The 23,918-nt window shown below is 40.9% G+C and overlaps 7 protein-coding genes and 6 non-coding genes across 16 annotated transcripts; 6 read left to right on the top strand and 7 right to left on the bottom strand.

Moving 5' to 3' along the window:
• Nucleotides 1–517: 517 nt before the first annotated feature.
• On the top strand, nt 518–591 carry TRNAT-AGU (transfer RNA threonine (anticodon AGU)). The gene has a single exon. It is a non-coding gene; the product is annotated as a tRNA-Thr (tRNA).
• A 193-nt stretch (nt 592–784) lies between these two features.
• On the top strand, nt 785–858 carry TRNAT-AGU (transfer RNA threonine (anticodon AGU)). The gene has a single exon. It is a non-coding gene; the product is annotated as a tRNA-Thr (tRNA).
• A 3,704-nt stretch (nt 859–4,562) lies between these two features.
• LOC108659374 (uncharacterized) lies at nt 4,563–5,588 on the top strand (the record flags this gene model as incomplete). The annotated part of the gene is given in 3 exon segments (XM_089256722.1): nt 4,563–4,646; nt 4,648–4,734; nt 4,792–5,588. Coding segments are annotated over 3 exon segments (813 nt in total), but the record flags the coding sequence as incomplete, so codon positions are not given.
• A 1,437-nt stretch (nt 5,589–7,025) lies between these two features.
• TRNAA-AGC (transfer RNA alanine (anticodon AGC)) lies at nt 7,026–7,098 on the top strand. Its single transcript has one exon. It is a non-coding gene; the product is annotated as a tRNA-Ala (tRNA).
• Nucleotides 7,099–7,381: 283 nt separating this feature from the next.
• Nucleotides 7,382–7,453, bottom strand: TRNAP-UGG (transfer RNA proline (anticodon UGG)). The gene has a single exon. It is a non-coding gene; the product is annotated as a tRNA-Pro (tRNA).
• A 362-nt stretch (nt 7,454–7,815) lies between these two features.
• On the bottom strand, nt 7,816–7,888 carry TRNAA-AGC (transfer RNA alanine (anticodon AGC)). The gene has a single exon. It is a non-coding gene; the product is annotated as a tRNA-Ala (tRNA).
• Nucleotides 7,889–7,931: 43 nt separating this feature from the next.
• Nucleotides 7,932–9,489, bottom strand: LOC108659366 (uncharacterized). Its single transcript, XM_018112236.3, has 2 exons — nt 8,523–9,489; nt 7,932–8,464 (listed from the first exon to the last, which is right to left on the bottom strand). Exons 1-2 carry the CDS (start codon nt 8,541–8,543, stop codon nt 8,051–8,053), a joined length of 435 nt encoding a protein of 144 aa, XP_017967725.1. The 5' UTR covers nt 8,544–9,489; the 3' UTR covers nt 7,932–8,050.
• A 121-nt stretch (nt 9,490–9,610) lies between these two features.
• TRNAV-CAC (transfer RNA valine (anticodon CAC)) lies at nt 9,611–9,683 on the bottom strand. Its single transcript has one exon. It is a non-coding gene; the product is annotated as a tRNA-Val (tRNA).
• Nucleotides 9,684–10,035: 352 nt separating this feature from the next.
• On the bottom strand, nt 10,036–11,866 carry LOC108659346 (uncharacterized). 4 transcript variants are annotated; one of them, XM_089265488.1, is made up of 3 exons: nt 11,723–11,866; nt 10,945–11,329; nt 10,036–10,579 (listed from the first exon to the last, which is right to left on the bottom strand). In XM_089265488.1, the coding sequence occupies exons 2-3, from the start codon at nt 10,954–10,956 to the stop codon at nt 10,220–10,222; spliced, it is 372 nt and encodes a 123-aa protein (XP_089121614.1). In that variant the 5' UTR covers nt 10,957–11,329; nt 11,723–11,866; the 3' UTR covers nt 10,036–10,219. The 4 variants fall into 4 exon arrangements, with proteins under 4 accessions (XP_089121614.1, XP_089121619.1, XP_017967703.1 ...); XM_089265493.1 differs by having other exon boundaries at nt 11,750–11,866; XM_018112214.2 differs by having other exon boundaries at nt 10,945–11,319; nt 11,723–11,860.
• Nucleotides 11,867–13,692: 1,826 nt separating this feature from the next.
• LOC108659326 (Ecdysone-dependent gene 91) lies at nt 13,693–14,479 on the top strand. The gene is made up of 2 exons (XM_018112190.3): nt 13,693–13,819; nt 13,880–14,479. The coding sequence occupies exons 1-2, from the start codon at nt 13,802–13,804 to the stop codon at nt 14,336–14,338; spliced, it is 477 nt and encodes a 158-aa protein (XP_017967679.1). The 5' UTR covers nt 13,693–13,801; the 3' UTR covers nt 14,339–14,479.
• Nucleotides 14,480–15,519: 1,040 nt separating this feature from the next.
• On the bottom strand, nt 15,520–17,320 carry LOC108649192 (uncharacterized). Its single transcript, XM_018098217.3, has 2 exons — nt 15,823–17,320; nt 15,520–15,760 (listed from the first exon to the last, which is right to left on the bottom strand). Exons 1-2 carry the CDS (start codon nt 16,627–16,629, stop codon nt 15,620–15,622), a joined length of 948 nt encoding a protein of 315 aa, XP_017953706.1. The 5' UTR covers nt 16,630–17,320; the 3' UTR covers nt 15,520–15,619.
• A 56-nt stretch (nt 17,321–17,376) lies between these two features.
• Nucleotides 17,377–20,141, bottom strand: sll (adenosine 3'-phospho 5'-phosphosulfate transporter 1). The gene is made up of 4 exons (XM_018097976.3): nt 19,608–20,141; nt 18,487–19,549; nt 18,183–18,308; nt 17,377–18,104 (listed from the first exon to the last, which is right to left on the bottom strand). Exons 1-4 carry the CDS (start codon nt 19,652–19,654, stop codon nt 17,934–17,936), a joined length of 1,407 nt encoding a protein of 468 aa, XP_017953465.1. The 5' UTR covers nt 19,655–20,141; the 3' UTR covers nt 17,377–17,933.
• A 209-nt stretch (nt 20,142–20,350) lies between these two features.
• Nucleotides 20,351–23,918, top strand: LOC108660268 (uncharacterized). The gene is made up of 6 exons (XM_018113605.3): nt 20,351–20,604; nt 21,296–21,647; nt 22,134–22,228; nt 22,437–23,012; nt 23,075–23,403; nt 23,546–23,918. The coding sequence occupies exons 2-6, from the start codon at nt 21,429–21,431 to the stop codon at nt 23,644–23,646; spliced, it is 1,320 nt and encodes a 439-aa protein (XP_017969094.1). The 5' UTR covers nt 20,351–20,604; nt 21,296–21,428; the 3' UTR covers nt 23,647–23,918.

The following is a 23,918-nucleotide window of genomic DNA, read 5'->3' as shown; positions in this document are numbered from 1 at the left end:
TGCAGTCCATATATGATATGTGTGATAATTAATTGATAAATGTATGTATATACAAAGATGTATACGCATCGTTTGCTAGTCTTTTAATAAAATCTATTACGGGCGTGGATTCCCAGTAATCACTAAAATATATGTATGCAATGTGTGAACTTAGTCACATTTTCAACTTGTGTTATTGTACTCTGGTGGTTTATTATTATTTAAAGAATTAAATAAAATGTATTTCTTATTAAAATGTAAAAAATATATATATATGTTTTAAATGAGCATAATTTCAATATTTTTACATAAATAAAATATACATATATACATATTTTTAAATTTCACATTAAGAAGATTATTATCTATTATACATATGTTTATTTTGGTACATCACATCACATCTTTAATAAATACAAATTGTGAAATTGAACTGATAATATTTTTATCTTTTGCTTGAATGTGTGTGAATCACATATTTAAGTCAATTTTCATAGTTTTGTAAACTTGTAGTTATTTGAACACGATCTGCACGTATGGCGCCGTGGCTTAGTTGGTTAAAGCGCCTGTCTAGTAAACAGGAGATCGTGAGTTCGAATCTCGCCGGGGCCTACCAAAGGTGAACACCTTGGAATGATATATTTTGGTGAAAAATTACTTTTACATTTTATATAAATTACAAATTTTAAATTTTAAATTATATATTTGAAAAAAAAAAGTTATACTAAAGTTTGTCAAAATACTTATATCTCTATGACTAATTTTGAACAAAAAATTATTTTGTAGATTTGCCCGTCTGTTAACTGGCGCCGTGGCTTAGTTGGTTAAAGCGCCTGTCTAGTAAACAGGAGATCGTGAGTTCGAATCTCGCCGGGGCCTTTGCAGAGTTGCAGTTGTTTTTCTTTTTTTTATAAATTATAAAAAATAATTCGGAAATAAATAAAACGTTATATTTCATTTAAACCCATGAATTGGAATTATTTCATTTGCATCCCGTGTTGCGCTCTATTCCCTTTTTAGTCTGAACAATATACATAAATTCACGACAAACTCATGTTGCTTTTGTGCGTCTGCATTGATGACAGCTGACAGAAAGTTTGCGCGGCACAAACAACGGCTCGAGTTCGCCTTTATGACTACCAACATGTATGTATGTCCTCAACCCCCGACCCAAACCCCATTATGCCACACATTATCGTGCCAGCAGCTGCCACCTGTTGTCCTCACTGGCGACATTGCACAACGGAAGCCAGCGAAACAGCATGACGGATATGTTCGACAGCATGTTGCATGACTGCCGACTGACCAGCCAGCGATTGTCTCTGAGTCTGGGGGACGTTGGAGACCATTTGCTTTGCAAATGTATCTCATGTTGCTTGTGTCCGACGGGCTTTCAATGCGATTCTCTGAGGCGGGGCTAGATGCTGCAATTAGCCAGCAGCAACATTATTTGTTTCGATTTATTTGCAGTCGTTGGGCTTATCTTTACTTTTTATACCCAAACGCACAAGGCTGATAATTTCCGTAGAGTCGGACAATGCTTAAAATAATAAATATGTAAACCACAACTTCTGACAATGGCCAACTAGGTTGTGTGTATGCGTCGCATGTGTAATCATTTTTATGGATTTAATTTCCAGGACATTGGAATCCTTTTGTGTGGTTGCCGGTCTGTCCCTTGTGCGTCGGATACAGCAATGTCCTCTTCTAATTTCCTCATACGCATTATTATGCGAGCGTTGCTGACGATTGGGTTAATCTGCTGGACAACTGGCTCATTATTTGCGTACAGCAGCGTGTGCAGTAAACTCCAATCACAGTTGTAGTTAAAACTTTGTATTTGCTCTCAATGTATGTATGTATTTGAAATATTGATGTGCTAAATGAATTTTAGGAGATTTATAAGACCTTATAGCAAGATCTAAGAGTTGAAACTAATATAATATAATATAATATAATATAATATAATATAATATAATATAATATAATATAATATAATATAATATAATATAATATAATATATATATAGTTAAATAATCTATAGCTTGATAGATATTTGTCAATAAAAACCGCGAATAAATAAATAAATATATACATACATATATATATTTTATATTAATTAGCTTAAATGTATTATATTAAATTTTGCACAGATATTGTAAGATTATATCTAGTATAGCAAGAAGCTCGTTGTGGGAATTGCAAAGCGGATAATGGTCGATTTACCTATAGCCAGAATGCCAAAATGTAAGAAATTGGATATCGTTCACTTTCTCTGCTGATTTACCAAAAATATATATGCTTTATATACTACCTTGAGGTAGTGGCTGTTAGGTTTTTGCGCTCTTAAGTCTTACCAAGTCGTCTAACTCCTTTTAGACCGTAAACGAGCATTAGGTAGTCGGTGTCGCCCAGTTTTAGTATACTTATTTGCCTAATTGTTGTATAGTTCATATTGTTTGGCATGCTTCGCTTTGCCTTCATGTTATTGTTCCTATCAGAATCCCAACTGTTATGCCTTCTATCTGTCATTTATCATTGGCTTGGCTGCAGTGAGTCTTGTGTATGTGTAATTGCCACGCCTGCGGCTCATGTTATTCGCATTCGTCGCCTGCAGCCCAACTCATAAGCGAAATGAGAAAAACTGAACAGCTCGACTAGCTCAAATGTCCAGCACAAAGTAGCAGAAACTCACACCCGAACGCTTTTAGCAATTGTCAGCAATTTCGCTCAATAGACGGCAAAAACTATCGGACAGACAGTCAGACGGCAGGCAGGCACAGGACTAAACAAACGTCATTTCAGCACACAATGTCGTGTTGCTGTTGCTGTGTATTTTTGTGATTATCTTGGAGAGCAGAACCGAGCAGAGCAGTTGACCATTGGCTGCTGACTGCCACACATGGTGGGCGTGTGGCTGAGCATTAACATAATTTATGTGGTTCCGCCGGATTTAGCTTTGTCGTAAAAAAGGACACACTCGGCCATTGTCCGTTTGAGTCTCGATAACAAAGGCAATGCTGGGTGGGATTGCGGTTTTTATTGTTTTTATGGCAGCAAAGTTTATGAAAAGTTTCCCTGCCAACGATTTCGGTTTGTTTGCAATTTCGTTTTAGTTTTCTGCCGAGTTTGCATATTTTTTTAATTAAATGCAAGTAGCCGCAGAAATCTAAGTTGCTGCATGCCACGGCGCAAGCATAATCTATCAGGCCATTTCTCAACTTTTTCGTCTGCCCTTTTCCTGCCCCGTGGGACGGCCTGGCGCATGGCCATAAAAACGTGCGAAATTTTCACGGGCGCGTGAATTTTCACAGCATTTGCTTTTGTGTTTTTGTTTTGCCAGACACTCACAGGCTAAAAGCCCCCCCTCCCCCATACATACGGAAGCCAACTGATTGTTGTCACCTGGGCAATACCCATTGATTCTGTTGTCGATGGGCATGGTGGCTATGCTGTTGAAGAAGTCTCGAGGCGGTGCTCAAATCGTATTCGGTTAATTTATAATTGGGCATCAGGACAAAATGTGGATTCTGATTATTATTTACAATGATCTAGTATTTTCGTTCTCTTAAAAAGGTAAACAAATATTATATAATTTTAAGCTAAATATCTGAGCATTAAAAAAAAATATATACTAACATATCACTTTATATTTCAATAATATAATTATAATACAGGGTATTTGTTAGACGTTCGATATTTTTCTTTGATTTGCTTAAACTTCTTTAGTACACCTGACACGCAGCACTCATAACTCAAAATGTTGTTGCTGCTCGCTTTTAGGCGGCCAAGCAGCGTAATGTGGCAAAACAAAAACAAGACAAAAAAAAAAAAATAAGTAAAAAGAACCAGGTTAACTTCTTTATTGTGGAACAGTAAATAATGGCAGGCACGTGCCGGAATCAAATATTTTCAAAAACTTTGCCTAGCAGAGGACGTTTCAAGCATTAAATGCATCAATATTTTAAAATAAAACTAGAACGAAATAAATTCGAAGCAATTATGTGTGTAAAGAAGATAAAAAATTAAAATAAAATAGCACTAAAATATACTACGTAGCCTCTATTTAAAATAAACTAAGCGGATGACCCCATGACTCTGATGCGTAATTTTAAGTTAGTTTCATTTTATGTAAACTCTTACATCTTAAAAATAAATAGATAAACAGATATAACTAAATCCTATTACGTGGTACATCTTAAGCAGCTTGTTATTTAAATGAAAAACGAAAAAAATATTGCAATCGTGGTTTTACACGATCGTGCATTCCACACTATAGCAGATATAGTTTTTCCTAATACACCTCTCCAAATGTGATATCAAACGCTTGGCTGGTTCAGGCCACGCCCCGTTGGAAGCTGCCTTGCTTCGCTCTGCTCCAATTTATGGCCGCCCAAACCATATTTATTGACTTTTGAAATATTATGTTTAGGCTGAAGCTGTTTCGGCATCTAATTTGCAATTAGGGAGATGCCTAGCTTCGGTTGAGCACGCTTATCAGCTGAGCCCAAGCCTATTGCAACAGACGGTGCTTTGTGACGATCTTCAAGTGCTGCACGCTTGGCTGATGCAATTGTTGCGGATTACCGGAGCAACGGCTGCCCAAAGAGTTAATTACAGGCCTCATTAGGCGGCATCTCATGGGCGATGGAGGCGACGGCTTACGCTACATTTCGTTGGGGCTCAGCTGGCAGCAGTTGGGCACAGTTCATCTCCAGACGTCAGCGCGCTTAGTTGCTGAAAATGTCCACACGGGTAGGTGGCAGCTCAGCTTCCTTTATCACAAGATCTCCTCTAAGAGCTCTTCAACAGATTCTTCTCATGTTTTTCTTGCTGGCTGCTTGTTTGGCGGACATGCAGCAGGACGCGAACGAAGATGATCAGGAGCAGCCAGAGCATATTGATGGGCGCTCGTTCTTCTTTCTGGGCACCTTATTTCGACGCTGGCGCGATCGTTGGCTGGCCTTTCACGGCTCTGCGCCGCTCTTTGCCGGCGCTGCTTTCCCTCTCAATGGCTACTTCAACTGTCCGTCGTACGGCTGTAATCCTGCAGCCATTGGACCGCAACCAGGTGGCTTCTACCAGACCTACTATGCCTCGCCGATCCCGCCGCAGCCCCAACAGCAGCAACAGCAGCAGCAGCATCAACAGGCGCAGGGCAATAGCAATGTCTACATATATCAGTCTGATCAGAACATGGCTAGCTCTGTGCCCCAGCCGCCGTACGGGCCCGGTTTCTTCGGGCCAGCCCGGCAGCCCACGCCGCTGACACCACCGCCGCCTCGCCCGCTGCCTCTGCCTCTGCCGCCGCCAGCACCGCTGCCGCTGCTGCCATCGGCCATGCCTCCGCCTCAAGGGAGTGCTAGCAGCTTTGGATTTGGACCTGGACCTGGCCCTGGAACCGTTCCGCTGCCAGCCTGCGGACCCAACTCGTTGTCCTGTGCTTTCGGCTAAGCAGCCTCGCCTAAGTAAACAACGCAGACAAAGTAAAAGAAAACAATACAATTTTAATTGAAAAGTGTGCAACCAAAAAAGCAAAGCAAAAACTCACAAGAAACGAAATTTTCACATCAAAGTAAACGAAGTTCCGTTACTCTCTACTCAAATAAATACAAGAAGAAAATTGATATCATTTTTAATTACAATGAAATATCAACCGATTGAAATATAAAATAAATTTAAAATAAATTTAAATAATTAATGTAATAATAATAACAGTTGATATTTGTAATTCTATTCACAAAGATCTTGGGAATGTTAATTAGACTTCATCATGTTACATTTGGTATAACTAAGGGCAATAACCCAATTGGTAAGTCATTAAAAAGGGTTACATGTAAAAATGTGAACAGAAATGAGTGCAGAGCTGTGGGAAGGGCACACATACATACAGCCACACACACACACACACACACACACAACCTCACCTACTTATGTACGTGTACATAGGACACACAAGCACACAAGCAGCCAAACATACATGGACATTTATCCATTAACGCCGAAAAACTCCAAACCAATCTGCATAAACAAACTCATCAGGAGCAAACGAAATGATGGCATTTGTTTTGATTCCATCATAAACCATAAGATAGCTCCAGACATTGCTGTTGCTGATGCTGTGGCTGATGCCGATGCCAATGCCAATGCAGACCCTGGGCTGCTGAATGCTGATGAAGTGGTTGAAGCTGCCCAAGGAGCAGACGTGAACCCAACGCGCTGCTGAATTGTTTGGCAAATAAATGCCTGGAAGCGCATAATGGATGGATGGATGGATGGTCCGGTCAGCTTGTAGCCCAGTCCGGCTCTGTTATTATTTTTATATAACTTGTGAAAATAATAATAGAGCTTGCCGGACAAGGCGGGGCGTGGCCGACCAAACAAATACGTCAGCAAGCGACAGTTGTATAAACACAAGTGTGAAAGTGCAGATAGTAACGGCTGATGGGCAATGAGCAATGGGTCCCGAATGGACCACCGCGTCCATATCCATATCCAGCCGAAGTGTCTTCAGTTCTCTCTCGTTTCAGATCCCCATATGAAATTGTCCGCGTGTTTATTTGTATTTGTGCTATGACAACAATGGAGCATGAAACTGGAACGAGTTGAGTGTAGTGTCCAGATCTGAAGTCCAACTGCTGGCAGGTGTTGTTGTTGCTTTCCTTTGGCAACTTTCACTGACCGGAAACGGAAATTAAATGCATAAGTTTGTTCAAGTTACCTAGTCAGGGACGTCTACTTCTTATCAAGTTTCGAGCTGCTGACGGAAGATTGGATATCAATATGATGGATCTATTTACTGCGAAACTGATAGACTGAAATTTTAAAACACACTAATTAATATTAATATTTTGAAAGATTGTCACATTTTCAGACATTTAGCTTAATAACAAGTTTGCTGCCTCTCAAAGAAGTTCAGTAATATTGTTTAAATTTATGTATTTGTTTTAAAAAGATTCCGTAAAGTGCCTTAACATTGCTCAACACAAATTCAACAAATCGTTAGCTGCCTGACAAAATGGTCAATTGTTTCCAACTAGCCCAACGGGGATGTAGCTCAGATGGTAGAGCGCTCGCTTAGCATGTGAGAGGTACGGGGATCGATGCCCCGCATCTCCAATTCTGGAAGTAACTTTTTATTTTTGCATAATTAACAAAAAAATATATATATATTTTTATTTTTATACTTATATTTAAAAATGTAAAAATACATTGTACATGTAAAAATGTAATAATAATTTTACTATTATTTTAAAATTTATGCTCTAAAAATATGGTATTATATTAAATTTTCAACTTCCCATATATGAGATCAAAGTAAATATTGTTTTGCTTGGCCATAAAAAAATTATTTTAAATTTGTGCTTAAGAAAAATAGTAATAAAAAAACAAAAGGAAGCATGGGCTCAACCGGGATTTGAACCCGGGACCTCTCGCACCCAAAGCGAGAATCATACCCCTAGACCATTGAGCCGCATGGATTGAACGTGGCAATATTGTATTTTGTTTTCATTTTACGACACAATTTGCATCTATGCAACATGCCCGAAATTGTGCAAGTAGATCAGGAGTGAAATACATGAAGATATAATGATTGTACTTTTGCTGTAATCTTAAAATACATTTTTTCGTCACCATTCAGAGCTTACTGTAAATGTATTTTAAGTAAGTAAACACTTTGCTTGTTATCATAAGCATATTTTGAATGCACATATTTGGTATTTGCTGGGCAGTAAATACTATTATAAACAATAAGCTATTATTGCAAAAAGCTAACGTATATGATATATATAGTATACATATTTGTAGACGCGACAAAAAAAACTTTCTCCCGATTGGAGATGCGGGGCATCGATCCCCGTACCTCTCACATGCTAAGCGAGCGCTCTACCATCTGAGCTACATCCCCATGAAATACGCGTGTTGCAAATACATTTACAAACAAAGTTAGGTATTTCTGTATTCAGCTTTTTTATTGTCAACAAACTTATAGCTACACATTAATAACATGGCAAGATAGTCATTTAAATAATACTTCAGTAGACTTTGTGGGCCCCAATTAGTTGACGTATTAGCCATAGTAGTTGCCGTAACCGGGTCCAAAGCCGCCACCACCAAATGGGGCACCTGGATAGTAGCCGGAGTAACCACCGAGATTACCGAGACCACCGCCGTATCCATAGCCTGGGTAACCGAGATAGCCGCCGCCGTATGATGGCACTAGCGGAGGAGCTGGATAAGCCTGTCCCAAAGGTTGACGTCCACCACCGAGCAGGCCACCCAAGAGATTGCTAAACAAGCCACCACCTCCGCCTCCACCTAACAGACCATTCAAGCCAATAATGCGATTGCTGACTCCTCCAGCTGGAGCGCCTGATGCAGAAGACCCCCCAGCGACTCCAGAGGCCCCTGCCACACCAGTGGCACCTGAGTTTGGGTATTGGTATTGTGCACAGCAACTGCCGAGGAGTGCTAGCACAAAGATCTGTTGGAATTGAATTGTGAGATGTTGTGACTAATTATAGGCAAAAAGATTTACTTACAGAACTGCTAATCTTAAACATGTTTGGATATTGTCTCTTAGTTGACTGTTTGTCTAACAGCAAGATGCTTCAGTTTTTATAAGACGATCACAGAATAAACGCCCACATAGGCCGGAACTGTGGGATTGTGTGACGACCTTAACCCCACGATTTGAACGCTATCAATGCTTTTCACATGATTTGTTAACATTTTCGCAATAGTTGCTTATACTAAATAAGTCGCATTAATATTTATGTCTTGGTTATAAAACAAGTTCTTCTCATTATAACGTTAGTTTCAGAGTTTTTTGAACTCGCTGCGATAAGGAAGTACAGGAAATTTTCGAGAATACTATAAATGTGACAACTCGCATCAACTGCGGCTTAGAAGCTGTCTACATCATGGGACCAAACAGAGTGAGTTCCAAAGTCATTGAAGAAAATTCCCCTAAATGTAATAAATGATATACAAATATTGTATATTTTGTATACATTTTTTCAGAGAATCATCTCGATGTTACTGTTGTGCGTGGCAATGGAGTCCAGCCAAGCTCATGGTTTTGGTGGCCACAAGTTTGGTGTCGGGTATCCAGTGGCATATCCTGTGGCACAGCCAGTTCCAGTTCCGCAGCCAATTCCAGTGCCTCAGCCCGTGCCCGTTCCAGTCGCAGTGCCACAGCCGGTTCCGGTACCATATCCAGTTGGAAAGCCATTTAAGCACGGTTGGAAAGGCGGATTCGGAAGCGGTGGATTTGGTGGACTTGGTGGATATGGATATGGCGGATATGGCGGATACGGTGGATATGAAAGCTATTCCTCATATAGTGGTGGATCATACGGCGGCTTCGGAGGTGGTTTTGGAGGAGGTTTTGGAGGCGGCTTCATAAGACGACGTTAAAACAAAATTCTTAATTTTATTGGTATTGTTAAATTAGTGCCTTTAAGCTTCTTAAAAATATTATTTAATGTCAATATTTGTGTCATAAAAGCAAGAAACGTTACAATGTTTTGTACTGTTAACCTAGAAAATAATTAGACATATATAATTATAGTAAATTACATAATATAAATATAATTATTTCTTATCAACTGAAAGAAAATCAAAAAGTTGTTCCCGCCCGGGTTCGAACCGGGGACCTTGTGCGTGTGAAGCACACGTGATAACCACTACACTACGGAAACTTATAACAACCACATAACTTTTTGCCAATATATGCTGTCATTATGGGACGCCACCTATGGTTCATTGTCGTTTATTAAGAAAATCCTTTTCCATATGAATAAATAGGAATAACTAACACTATTTTTGCTATACATATTATCAAATGTTTCTTTTATTTTAGATATGAATATAAGTTATTTTATTTTTATTATTTTAGTGTGAGTATTTATAAAATACGGCTGAAATATAAAAACTTTTTAAGAATTTCTATTCATTCTATTATAGCTAATCAGTTTATTTGTATCTTACTGGGAAAATATATATGTATATATAACTTCTCTACAGTTAAAGTAAACAAAAAATTGGCAATGCATATAAACGTATAATCTTCCCCATATTTATATTTTGTATACAGCCCGAGGGTATGCAATGATTAATTATAGAATATTTATTGTGATATGCAAATGAATGTGAGCCTAAAACTAAATAACAAAAATATAATTTAATGGAGACAATGCGCTAATCAAGAACTTAATATTTTCTGAAAAAGCTATGTTTACTTTCCCCACAGGCCGCCGCCGTAACTACCACCTCCATAGCTTCCACCGCTACTGTAGTGGCTTTCGTGGTGATATTCCTCGTGATGCTGATAGCCGCTGCTGTGACCACCGCCAAAGCCGCCACCAAAGCCACCACCGAACCCTACTCCACCAGCAATGCCCCCACCAATTCCGCCTCCGAATCCACCGCCATGACCCGCCAGTGCATGCTTCAGACCCAATAGCTTTGGTGTCCGTACTTTCAGTCCAACGAAACCGGCATGTGGACCCTTAAATGCGAACAGCTTCACTTTTCCGGCTGTTGCCGCTTGGAGCAGCAAAACGGAGCAGATGCCGAGTAAGAGGAGTAGTTTGTGCTATAAGATGTTCAAAGTAAAATATCCATTAAAAATATTGTCATGGAAGTAATTTTCGTCTTTTTTGTAGTATGTATTATATAAATAATTATTTATATATATATGTATATCTTAAATTTTTGTATAGAATTTTCATCATAAATAAACTTTTGAATTTAGCTTTATCTTCATTTTACTCAATAATTTATGAATTTTTATTTTTTTATTTTGATACACATATTTTATAAGATATAAATGCTATGTACAATTATATTGTTATGCGGCATATAAATTGTTTTTTCCACACTGTGATTGTTCATAAAACTTTGTTTCTTTTCGATTTAGGTTATTGAAACTTTATAGTTTTACACCGTTTTTGTACTCACAATGATTTGCATTTTATACTAAGTTATACAAAATTTTTAATTGATTTAATGTGTTTGCGACGCTTTAGGATTTGGCTTTATGGCCTCGTTAATGTTCACTTATTGTCTTGTAGGTCTTCAAGTTCGAATTTGGTTTCGCTGATTGATGTTAGCTGCATGGACCACGATACGTGTGCAATTGAAGCTGCTGCGTGGTGAGCGAAGAGTTTTTATGCCACTGACGCGTTTTCGAGGCGTTTATTGTCGCCCTTATGCAATCGCCGCTCGATGAGATCTTGTTTGTGTTCATTGTTGTTGTTGTTATTATTGTTGTTGCTGTGAACTTCAGCTTTTATTTAATTTGTTGGCATCTTTGCTGTATTCACAAAATTGACCCTGAAAATTTCTGGTTTTCAAAGTAAATAAGAGCAAAAATACAACAAATAAATTAAATAAATGGAACACAGAGTTTATATATAAAAATTTTATATGTTTATGTATATACGTGTATCGGCTGCGGAAAACAAGGCAGACTGTGGGCAAGTGTTAATAACGGTTGAAAATTTGGAATGACAACAGCTCGTAGGCTCTATCAGGGTATTTCCAGCTGAAAGAGGCGTTCTTGGTTTTAATTTATATACCATCTCAATCGGCTACTGTGTCGTGCTATAATCAAGAAATAACAGCCAATGAAACGCGCTTAGAATACATATCACAGGCTCACAGCTTTCCACTATATCAGCTAACATAGATATGAACCTCTATTGGACTAATCAAGTGAATTATCAAATGCTCATACATATTTGGGTATTTTCGTTTTATTGACCTCCAAAATGCAAGCTCCAACAAAGAGAAATCAAATAAAATGAAAACGGAAATTTCCAGCAGTTAAAAACTTTTAAATATACAAACAATTCGTATGCATAACTATCTGATTTATTTGCCAAAGCCATATGGATAGCCAAATCTATTTCCAGTAGCATAGTTGTTGTAGTTGTTGTAGCCATTGTATTGATACTGATTGAACTGCTGCTGATAGCCTCCGTTGTAATTGCCGTAGCCATAGCCGTAGCCGTTGCCTGGCCATCCGTAGCCCAGCCCTCCATAGCCCTGGTAACTGCTGCTGGCTGCGGCACTGGCGCTTGATGAGGCATAATTTCCATACCCTGCAAACGGCGCAAAGCCGTAGCCAGTGGAGCCAATGCCTGACCACTGTGGTGCACTCCAAGCACAGGCAAGCAGGCACCACAAGACACATACATATAAAGCGAACTGAAAGATATTTGGGTTAGTTAGCTGAACTAAAGAGAATTACCTTCGCCTACCTTCATTGTTGAGGTTTGATTGAAGACTTGTTAACAAATGCCATACACATTTTCCTTTTATTATGTCAAAGTTAAACGGAAGTCAGCTACGGCTAATTATCTGTGAATGGAAAATATACTAGGCATATAATTAAATAAACTAAAATAATAATGAGTTCAAATAAAGGTTAAGGTGATTAAAAATGATGTACATATGTGTATTGTAGAATTGACAAATATATTTAAATTATGAAGAGTTACCAAGCTAAGTAAAATATATTTACATTTTTTCAAGAGTATTTCTCATATCATAAATATATTTTTGTATTAATAAACATTTAATTTTTATTAATATATTTTTTAATTTTATTATTATTTATTTTGTCTATTAGATTAACAGATATAAGCACTTGCAATATTTATTTTGAACTTTTAAAAATAATATTGTTTCATTGGAACCAAATTTGTTAAGCTGAAATTTAAATTCTAATCGAATAGCTAATATTTTAAAACGTCAACCAGGTGCATAGCTAATCCAGATATTTATAACAAGTATTTGTGCAATCGCAAGTGCTCGCAAGACTTTAAAATAAATTCAATTAAAATTGCTATTCCTACTTGCAAATAACTTCCTCATGGTAATTTAGCTACTTTTGGTAACTTCTCTGACGTTCGCTGAGTAATCACCAGGCTGAGTTGAATAAACTGCCGACGAAAGTGAAGGTGTATCAAATATAGTACTATGCTAACAATATATGTATGTAGATGTGTACGCAAATCAGAGACAATGCGTTGTTGTTGGAGCATCACAAGCCAAATACAAGACACATTCATACACACATACATACATATATATTTTTGTGTCTAGTGCTAATGAGCGAAATGACGCCGAAAAGATTTCCGACAACTGCGCCCATGCTTCGCTGCACGTTCTGTGTAAAGTTTGTTGCCTAAGTCTTTTGTTATTTGATTGTCATTTTGCTCTAACGTAAAGTACTTAAGCTGTCCCACGGTGTTGGCTGTATTTAGTTTCTGAAAACATAATTTATTATATAAAGTTCACATAATAATAATAATTTATGAAAAATACGTTGTTTCTTTTGATTTCTTGTAATTCAACTGCAAGAGAGTATTCAGGTTTCGTTGTTGTAAACTCAGATGGGTGATTATTTTTATTGGGTTTTTTTGTGATCTTGATCTTCTATGGCTGCGGTCGACAATTGCCTTAACCCTCAAGAAATGATGTGTGTATTAGTGCACATATATGTATGCATGTATGTATTTTGACAGTCGAAATTAACGCATTCTGCTGCTCGCTGGCTAAGTAATCATTGTCTACCGAGGGGGTATTCCACGATTTCGTCACTAACTGGTTCTGTTTGTTCTGCAATTCGCGTAGAATTACTTGGCAATGCGTAGCGTGTCGTCGGCTGCTTCTTGTGACCGATCATCATTGGGCATACAAGCAGAGCAGAGCAGGCTATATAAATGCGAAGCACTTCACAATTGCAATTTAGTTTCGTTACCGATTCGAGCGGGGCGACACATCAACTCATAATTCTCTCACACTCGGAATGGCGCGCTTGTGTTGTGTACGTATTGGTGGGTCTGTTTAACGATCTTCAAAGTGCTCATCGGATGTTCTCTTATAGCTGTTGGTGGCATTAGCCGTTGTCGGCTATGGATCGGCTGCGCCGGCTCCCATCAAGGGGCAGGGACGCTCATTTGGACTTATCGGCGGTGGCTTGGGCGCCAGCGTGGGACTAAGCGCAGGCCTGGGCATAAATGCGGGTCTCTATAGTGGCTTTGGCGGTGGTGGCTTCCATCCCGGCTCGTTCGGCGGTGGCTACTATCCCGGTGGTGGTTACCATCATGGCGGCGGTGGATATGGTGGTGGATATGGTGGTGGATATGGCGGTGGCTACTACCCAGGCGGCGGCTACAGTGGATTCGGACACAAGCCTTATTATGGCGGCGGCGGTGGTTACTATCCAGGCGGTGGAGCATACAACAATTTCGGAGGCTCATATGGCGGCCACTACAGCCAGTCGCAGTCGCAGTATTCCAATAATTATCATAATGGCGGCTATGGCGGCGGCTTCTTTGGTTGATAGTCGTAGTGATATATGATCTTAGCTTAGCTTTAATTAGCTTTTACTATTTGTGTACCGCTGAAAAGTCCAGTTTGTAAAGTACAAAGAAGTTTGTAAAGAAAGAAGTACAGAAATACAAAACATGTGAGCCCTGAAAAATCCCCAACTAAATCCGGTTTCTCTTCTCGCAGTGGATACGTTGTCCTTGTCCTCGCAATTGCTGTTGTTGTTGTTGTTGTTGTTGTTATTATCGTCTTCTTGTTGCTCTTTTAATGGGATGAACGCGACGTGCATAAATTTATGACCTAAGATGGGAGAATTATATAGCACGTGCATGACTAAGATCTAAAGCCAGAGAACGAACGAACGAACCGACCATACAATTATTCATCCCACTTACCGCTCCATAGCCATGGCGGCGCAGCATAAACACAATTTATGGCATCGTTTGCTCTAAACAAGCCGAGTGATGATCTCTTATTTTTATTTGGAAAGAAACACAAATAGTTTTTGTAAGTACCATACGAATAATTATCAGGCTGCTTCATATATCTATATAGATCTATATACATATACTCACATACATATAAGTATCGCAAATATATCTCTCTTTATTTCGAGTTGCTGATTTAATCTTATTATTCATAGATAATTACACGAAGCTAACTCTAATTTAACTGACACTTTTTTTTATGGCTTGCCCCCCAGATCTTATTTATTGTGATTTATAATTGCTCTAAACAGTATTCAAAAAGAGTTTTTAGATATAAATGAGTGTAAGACTCATTATCTTCTTTTTGAAGACCTGATTATATTCATTAGTTAGAGCACTAACCATACAGCCCATACATATATTAGACATATTTTGCAAACTCAATTGGAGTAACAGTGAATGGGAGTTTTTCATAGAAAATACTACTCTAAGTTCAGCTCTTCTCTTCTTATAATACGCATATTCTGATAACTCTACTTCTTATAAATATAAGGTGTCATAGTAAAGTTGAGAGCGTGTGAGCGAGTGTTTGATCTGGAAAAAGTTACTTCCGTATATTCTATCTATGTTTTGCAAAGCTAAGGAGTAAATCTAATGATACGAAGAGCAACAGTTTGAGACAGAGACAAAATTGATTTAAAATGCAATATCAATTAAATAGTTGTATATAAAAACGCCAAATGAATTTTGCCAAAAAAGGCTTCACTATATATTTTGTTTATATTTCGTCATTCATTTCCACTTAATCAAAGCTTAACATAAAACCTAATTAAAATACTAATCGCTTGCAAATTTCGAAATTGGGTCTATCCATAGCTACTGCGATCGCTTCTCGCACGATAGACGCCTGTTTGGTAGACCGGCTGAACTTGGCCCGTTAGCTGTTGAATTATTCCATTGATGGTCGTAGAGACGCCGCCCACTAGCTGACCCGGCGTCACAGGTGGCTGTAAATAAAAATATCGACAATTGAGGTCAAGTTCAAATGGAAAGATCTCGCTCGACTTACCGCGCCTGCAGAGTCATAGTAGACGCGATTGGGAACTGGGCGACGCACGGGAACTGGATTATAGTTGGGATCCACGGCGGGATCGCTCTGTGGGTCATTCGAGGCAGAAGCGGGCCGCACTGGCAGCTGATCGGCGTAGGGCACACCAGGCACCGTGGCTGCCAGGCTGTTTTGCAGAATGCCAGGTGCGAAGAGTGATAGCCAGGTGGCCAATGGGGCATAGGGACGCACTGGCACTGGCACCGGCACCGGCAACGGCGCTGGAGGCACAGGATCCGACAGCAAGCCACCGCCCAGTCCACCCAAGCCGCCGCCGTAGCCACGACAGCCACCAGCACCTGGATACACATTGTACACGTTCAAGTCGAACAGGAAACGTCCCTGTTCCGTCGGATCCTTTTGGCTGGCTGCATCCCGTCCGAAAGGTGTGCAGGGCCTGCCATAGGAGCCATATCCATAGGAGCCGTAGCCATAGGATGCAGCAGCAGCCGCTGCATAGGGTCGATAAAACTTCTTCAGTTTCTTCTTCAGCAACAGAGATCGGTCGTCGCCCACGTCGGAGCTCAGCTCGTCCAGCTCCTGATTTCCGGCGCCCGCAAATTTGGGATTCACCGAGCCCAATTCGCTCTTGTTGTTGTTGTTGCTGGTGCTGGTGCTGGAGCTCTGGCGACTATGGCGTGTGCCCTGTGTATTGTGGCTGTAGACCGAGGGTGGTGCTCGCCACTGTGGATAGTTATAGTAATAGCGGCGTTGTGCGGCTGCACAATAGCCAAAGGCACAAAACAGGAGCAGATTGATGATCTGCATTTTCGAAGGAATCTATTCGCGCTGTTCGCTATGCGATGCTTCTATGTCTGTGGCGTGTTGGCTGCGGACTATGTAGCCAGCGTTGAGCACGCCCTAATTTATCACCTGTGCATGTGAGCAAAAAGTCGAAAAAAACTACGAAAATTGCCAACAACTGGCAAATTTGCTGTTTTCCCTTAGAAGGCAGACGATTGCATAATTCCCTTTTTTTTATTGGCTTGAATTTTTCCAGCGCATTCGCATTGTGTTTTTTGTTTGATACAAATGCTAATTTGGACCACCCCCGCAAGCCCAACCAGCGAGCAACGTCATCGTCACCGTCATCGTCATCATCATCATGAATAACATCGTTTCGCCCACATGGTTTAGAAAACAAGTTACAAGCGACGCGTCGCGACTCTTGTGCATTGACCTGTGCCAAAAAGCAACCGAGCAAGCAGCCACCCATAGGAGCTCTAACTTGATGATGAATCTAATATGTTGCCAAAAATAATATACCACAAGTGGGTCAATGTCACGACGAGCGAGCGAGTGAGTGCTGGGAACCACCTTCGCCCATTATATTTCTCGCCGATGCGAGAAGCGCCAACAGCTGCAGAGAAAGATCAGCTGTAATAGCTAAAGTTTCAACAAGCAATTTTTGCTTTTTTTATGCGGGAAATTTAACAAACACTCTCGATGCTTCATTACACTCACTCCACTCTATATACACAACTAAACAAACTAATATATATAGAGCTAATAAAATATTTTGCTTTCATGTCATTTTAATTCACATTGCAGTTTAGGAAGCACATACATACAAATATATATAAATATATTTTATACAAAAGCAAGTGCATATAAAATTTGGTCGGATGCAACCGACTTTACAATACTCGTTTACAGTTCAATAGAAGCTTAGCTGCCTTATATTTTAACAGATATGAATGCGATTTAGTTAAATGTAGTCAATCTATAATTATGCATAATTTCGTACGCACTCTGTATGTATATACATACATATTTATCATTATAGTTTCGAGTCAAAATTTTGTTTTATGCGGACAATGAATTACAACTTTGTGAACAAGAATTAATATGTGTAGTAAATAAATTATACATTTTTTAGCATTCATACCATATTCTCTTGACCCACAGGCCTCTTCAGATATTCTCTTTTAAGCTTAGAACTACAAAACATTATAGTACAATTGATAGATTCGGTTTGTTGGATTATTTTACAAACTAAGTTTGAATGAGCCTCTGATCCAAAAATAGATCTTAGCAGATTTTGTGCGTTTAAGTCAAGGGCGTGGCAACAATTAAACGGCTGTTTTTGGTTTAATGGCTTCGGCGCGTTTGCGTTTAGCTCTCAGTTGCTGATTGCAGTAGACGCGCAAAAAGATGGCAGCGAACACGATGAGTACTCCAAAGATGCCCAGCATCGTAATGCTATGCTGATAGATGAAACACGAAAGCATGATGGCGACGGCCTACCAAAGAGCACAAATAAATAACATTTGAGTATACAACTGTGTGTGTGTGTGTATGTATGTCAGTGAGGCACTTACCTGGCGCACTGTCATGATAATTGTAAACACAACTGGCCCGAATACATCAATTGTGTGGTAGATAAACAATTGGCCAACAGCAGAGCATATGGACAGAATAACCATATCGAAGACGAATTTGGGATGCTATAAGTTAAACAAATAAATTGGTTAGCTGTTAGAAATTTAAGAATACATTAAATGAATGTGCAATATCAATAAACAAATACAGAACGAAGAACAATATAGTTCCCTCCTTTCTGTGTGTAAATCCTTTAATATAAGTATTTAAGTTAATGAAAATAATTGAATGGTCTTAGTTCACCTCTGTGGCAAACGCCAGTGAGTCCATGAAGCCGCCCTGCATGGAGAGCGAGGCACCGGTGAAAATGGTGGAGAACAAATTGACGCCGCACATCATTTGGATTGAGGTCATTCCATAGCTCTTAAAGAGCGAGCCCTGCCAATTGGCCGTGAAGCTGTCGAAGATCATGTACATGGAGAGCAGAAAGATGCCGGTCAAGGTGGTTACGCCACTGGCCTTGTTGCTGTCCGCGGATCCAGTCATAAAGAATATCATGCCCAGGGAGATGAGCAACGCCGTGACATACTCGTACGATTCGTATTTGGTCTTGGACATGATTTTTCCCATCAGCATTACAGGTATGATCTTGCAGGACTTGGCCAGCACCTGCGTTGGGAAGTTCACAAATTTAAGAGCCTCATATTGGAACCAAGCACTCATGATATTTGAGAACGAGGCGTACGAATACTTGTAGAGGGGAGCACGATGCCGCGTTGCCGTCGGCTGCCATTGCAGATAGCCGAGTGCCACAAAGAAAGCCAACATACGGTTGGCAAAGACTAGAAACTGTGAGTCCTTAAACTTAGCACTTTCGCCAGCGAAATTTTGATAGTGCTGCGTCATGATCTTCTCCTGCAGCACACCCCACGTTAAATAGGAGACCATGAGACCGCCAAAGCACCAAAGCAGCTGCACAGCCTCCTGCGAACTGGTGCGCTTACTTGGACGATCACGTTCCATTGATGCTCCATTGCTGCTGCTGCTGGCCACGTGAATAACGTCCACAGCCTCATAGTTGGAGTTGCCCGTAATGCACATGTTGATGGCCGTGTGCAGACACGTTTTGTTGCCCCGCTCGAGATAGTTCGTGCGCTGCACATACTTGTAGATGAGATAGCCCGGCACAAAGACGCAGCTGTAGCCGAAGCAGTTAACCAGCAACTTCAAGAGCCATGCATATTCACTCGACTGTGACTCGATTAGCTGCGATAGAGTTACATCCAGAGCATAGCTTCCCGCTAGCGAGGCGCGCAACAGGTCCGTGAAGAAGTGTATTACCAGCAGGCTGGCTACCAGGAACGAGCTGAGAGCATAACAAATCACATTAGCAGGCATACATAAATTTTACCTTTATAACAAACCATATAATTAGCTCGGGTGTTCGATTTCCCATCTTGTAAACGTGCATGTGGCGTTTTTTGGTTTTGCAATGATTCGAGTTCAAACACGAATTGGCTGACACGTTCAAATGGCGATATGAATTTGGATGCCAAGTAATCACGCCGCTAGCATTCTAGCCGGCAAAGTCAAGTGTCATAAGTTCAATAACCGCGCTAAACGAGTTTTCGCATAATATTAACTGAGCACCAGCAGCAGCAGTGGCAGCAGCAGCAGCAGCTCAACAATAAATAATGAAGACAGCGCGTTTTGTTTAAATGTATGTGTCGGGAAGTTTGTTTACATTATAAAGAAGTCGCGTGCCGAATTATCGGTTTTAGTTTTTAATGAACGTGTGGTTATGCGACCTGATGGCACAGCCGTAACTCGTGCCGGCTGTGCAAATATTATACGTGCACCATCTCTATCATAACCAACAACTGTTTAAGAAAATAAGACATCAATAACAAATATTTAGCTATTAGTGTGACCACACGGTGCAAGGAATAATATCCGTAGAGCAGCGTTGCCAGACAGCTTGATATTGATGATGACTACAATATGTTTATTAAAAATATTATTACAAATAATTTTAATAACTTATTTTAAAGTGGCACATTTTATATTTTTTGCTTTCAAAAATCTAGCTGAGATCCGATTAATTTACAATTATGAAACTTGGAACTAAACGTTGGAGAGCTCGTCTGAACTTGTGAACTAGTTGTGAACCTCCAATACAACTCTACAAAGCTGTACTTTTCCCGTTTTGCATTCTATGTCAGAAAAGTAGTGGTTTTGCTACAAAAATCTCATAAAAGCAAACTGTAGAGAGCTGATAAGTAATATAGAGCGTGTAACTAAATGTATCAAGCAACCATATCAATCAGTGAGTGCGTAAATACTTGAAAGATTAATAAAATTGATTCAGCGCTCAATCGCCATTGAACAACGCAATAAAACACACATAAGGACAACTTTAATGTAAGTAAATCTTAAGTATTTAGCTTATGCATTTATTATAAAAGGCATCATAAATGAAGAAAATCCATGTGTGTATCCAAGAAGTATTGACTCATTCTTTTCTTGTTTTTGTTGTTGTGGCAACAGTGTGTATAATTAGAATAGTCAACCATTACATATACGTGAACTCATTTCTAAATATATGTACATATATGTATGTATATATTGGTGTGCGTGAGTCTGCAAGCAAGAGTGGCGAATGAAATAAAAAGTCCAGAATAATACTCGAAACACATGTATGCTGTACATAGATGCAAAACAGTGTTGTGCAACGATAGCAGATGAGTGCATATACAGATACTCCCATCCGAGTTAGTGGATGCTGTTCCTCTATTGCATAAAATCTTGTATGGAAAATCCCAGATTAGAATATGTTATGGAATATATTTATGCATTTTATATGCAACTGAAACGTGTTAACTATCTATGCTTGAACATCTGCGGGGAAATTAGCAAACGATTTTATTGCACGAATTTACGTTTAACAGCTGTACAGCTTATTTTTGATCTTTAAGGGTTGTTAGTCCTAGCCCTTATGGTGTCACCATTTTCCAGCAGCTGCAATTCGTCTACCTGTCCACACTTTATTTGATTACCTGAAATGCAGTTTGAGGCGTATAAAACTGAATCGTTTTTCTGTCTTTCCTTACAGTTGCGAACAAAGGTTCAACCTACGCACACACGCAATTTAATTGTGACCAAAGTCAAAGGCAAACGGAGAACGGAAAATATAATTAACACCCAAACAACGAGGATCTCTTGTGAAAGTTAAATACAGCATAAAAATGGTGCAAACTGGAATATCGCTGAATGAGCGCTTCACTCAAATACAATCTCGCCAGCGACAGCCGTCGGTTGACGGGCAACGGGAACGCAGAAGTCGCAGTCGTTCACGGAGTCGCAGTCGTCGGATTGTGGATGCAGCAGCATCGGCGGCCAATTCGCGGCTGCTGCAGGAGTTTAAACGGAAGCACACCGTCCAGGCAGCCCTCAAACTGAAGCGCGTATGTGTCCCAAATAAAACAAAAAGACTAAACAAAAGACAAGCAACACAACAACCAACCACGATAAGTACTCTGGGATTGAGGAACTGACTGAACAATTGACAAACGCAAGCGATTGAGTATAAACCGTGACGTTCTGTTTGGCTGGGCAAGGGCACGAATAACAGAGAGCAGGAAATGAGCAGATGAGCGCCAGCCGAGGATATGAGCACATTGCTCCATAGAGCACTTGTCGCATCCAGCCAGATTTCACAGCTAGCGCGCGCCTGTTATACTGACCAGCCAAGTCCGGTTCAGCCAGGCCCTGCCCAGAGCAGACAAGATTAACCCAGAAGTAGCCTTCAATATAAATAAATCCAATTGTAGTAGACATCTATTGAATTCACACACACTGAACCGCAACCGCTTGAGCAGCGTCAAGTCGCATTCAGTTTGTTAAACGCAAAAAACAAAAACAACCCATCACAAACCTTATGCATCTTACAGAGAAGCTTGCGGACAACTGCTGGCGGCAACAAAGCGCTCCGTCAGGGAATCATCGGAAGGCCCGTGCGCTCCAGCAACGGCACTCGCCTGGCAACGTAAGCATCCCCAACTAAAAAAACCAAACACACACTTGTTGCTGTTCTTGACTGTGTGTCATATTCAGTCAAGGCGGAAGATTGCTTGCGAGCAGCTTTTGAATGAAAGCGCCAAGTGCTATAACAACAACTACTACAACAACAACATTGTAAAACACATCTACTTTCTGCTTATTCCGCCTCTACAACTTCAATCACATATAAATAGCATGCGCGCAGATCTGATTGCCAACAATGGACGCGCACGCCGCAGCAGCAGCATTAGTGCCCGACGATCCAGCTCAGCGGCTGGGGGACTCCGCCAGCGCCTGGGCCAAAGCCGACCCACTGTCGGTGGTGCAGCAGAGCGAGTGGCTCAACGTCGACGCGCTTTGGCGCGACAACAGCCGCAGCAGCGTGGCCGTTCACGCAGTCGTGGACGCGCTCGTTCGCAGAGTCGCGGACGCGATCAGAGCCGGGCTCGTTCCCAAAGTGTCAGCCGTTCTCAGAGTCGCGGACGCCGCGGTCAGCAACCGGCTAACGGTGGCAGAGGTGCTGGCGGTGGCGGCGGACGTGCTCCGGCTCGTGTTTCAGTGAAGCAGCGTTTGGGCGTGCGTGCGGGCGGGGCAGCAGCAGCTGGAGGAAAAGGAGCAGGCAGCAAACGACGTGGCAATCGTCGGGCTAACAGCAAATTGCGAGGCGTCGCTGCCGGACGCATTGAGAAGCGCCGCAATTCGAACGCTGCTCAGAAGACAGTGGCGGCTGCAGCCACTGGGCGCGGACGCAAAGGACGTGCACGGGGAAAGTAAGTAGCAAAGCTTCTATTTGTTGTATACCCCATATATTAATGTTGAATTTGCTTTGCAGATCTGCTCTTCGTGCCGCTGCTACTGCTGTTAATGCTGCTACTGCTGTCACGCAACGCTCGCGCTCACGCTCAAGATCTCGGGCACGACAGGGTAATGCTGCTGTTGGCACTGCTGCTCCATCAAATGGAGGACAAAAAGGTGCGGGCGCTGCCGGCGCTCGGCGCCGTGGACGCAGCTCACAGCGCGCAGGTGGCAAAATTGCCAAGGGTGTCAAGAAAAATGGTAACAAGAAGAAGGCCAGCAAGAGCACAGAAGGTGGCAAGGCAAACCAGCAACAGCCGGGTCGTCGCGGACGTAGTCGCGGTCGTGGTGGTCGCACGGTTGCAGGTAAAAGCGTTACAAGCATGGCTCACTGCACGGACATCAGGCTGGACGGGAGCGCATAGCGACTTAACATGGAATTAGCTCTACACCTTCTTTAAAAAGAGCAGTAATTAATCTTATCTGTTTTTCTTGGCTTTTCACATAGGTAAGCCGCAGCGGCCCGAAGTGAAGCGCGAGGATCTGGACAAGGAACTGGATCAGTACATGTCAACCACAAAATCAGAAATGGACTTTTTGCTTAAGTAGAGCGCAAAGCACGACTATCAAGAAGAATTACCACCGCAAGGCAGTTTTTACTAATTCTTAAGTTGTGTCTTTAATACTAATTAGCTGTAAGCGTCACATACAACAATTGTCACCGGACGGAATGGTGTACTTATGCTCTCTAGCTCTCTCTAGCTAAGGAGGTACTCTGTAAATAGCATATCGTATAAGTAAATGTCTATGTTTGCATAATTACAATCGAAATGTTTGTATTATGTGCAGCTAAATACAATTGACTCCTTGTTTAAACTAAA

This window comes from Drosophila navojoa, chromosome 2, assembly GCF_054131105.1.
Source record: "Drosophila navojoa isolate 15081-1374.11 chromosome 2, UAZ_NAV_1.0, whole genome shotgun sequence".
NCBI classification, from domain to species: domain Eukaryota; kingdom Metazoa; phylum Arthropoda; class Insecta; order Diptera; family Drosophilidae; genus Drosophila; species Drosophila navojoa.
The sequence above is the reverse complement of the archived record's forward strand: the minus strand, read 5'-3'. Positions and strand labels throughout refer to the sequence as shown.

Excerpts from the sequence above, each read along its gene's own strand:
- LOC108649192 (XM_018098217.3), bottom strand. The coding sequence starts at position 16,629 with ATGCAGATCATCAATCTGCTCCTGTTTTGTGCCTTTGGCTATTGTGCA. Across the intron at positions 15,761-15,822 it reads ACTATGACTCTGCAGGCGCG|CCACCTGTGACGCCGGGTCA; the intron begins GTAAGTCGAGCG and ends TTTTATTTACAG.
- LOC108659366 (XM_018112236.3), bottom strand. The coding sequence starts at position 8,543 with ATGTTTAAGATTAGCAGTTCT. Across the intron at positions 8,465-8,522 it reads TGTTTAAGATTAGCAGTTCT|ATCTTTGTGCTAGCACTCCT; the intron begins GTAAGTAAATCT and ends CAATTCCAACAG.
- LOC108660268 (XM_018113605.3), top strand. The coding sequence starts at position 21,429 with ATGGTGCAAACTGGAATATCGCTGAATGAGCGCTTCACTCAAATACAA. Across the intron at positions 22,229-22,436 it reads AACGGCACTCGCCTGGCAAC|CATGCGCGCAGATCTGATTG; the intron begins GTAAGCATCCCC and ends ACATATAAATAG. Across the intron at positions 23,013-23,074 it reads AAAGGACGTGCACGGGGAAA|ATCTGCTCTTCGTGCCGCTG; the intron begins GTAAGTAGCAAA and ends TTTGCTTTGCAG.
- sll (XM_018097976.3), bottom strand. The coding sequence starts at position 19,654 with ATGCACGTTTACAAGATGGGAAATCGAACACCCGAGCTAATTATATG. Across the intron at positions 19,550-19,607 it reads ACACCCGAGCTAATTATATG|CTCGTTCCTGGTAGCCAGCC; the intron begins GTTTGTTATAAA and ends TTATGCTCTCAG. Across the intron at positions 18,105-18,182 it reads TTATCATGACAGTGCGCCAG|GCCGTCGCCATCATGCTTTC; the intron begins GTAAGTGCCTCA and ends GCTCTTTGGTAG.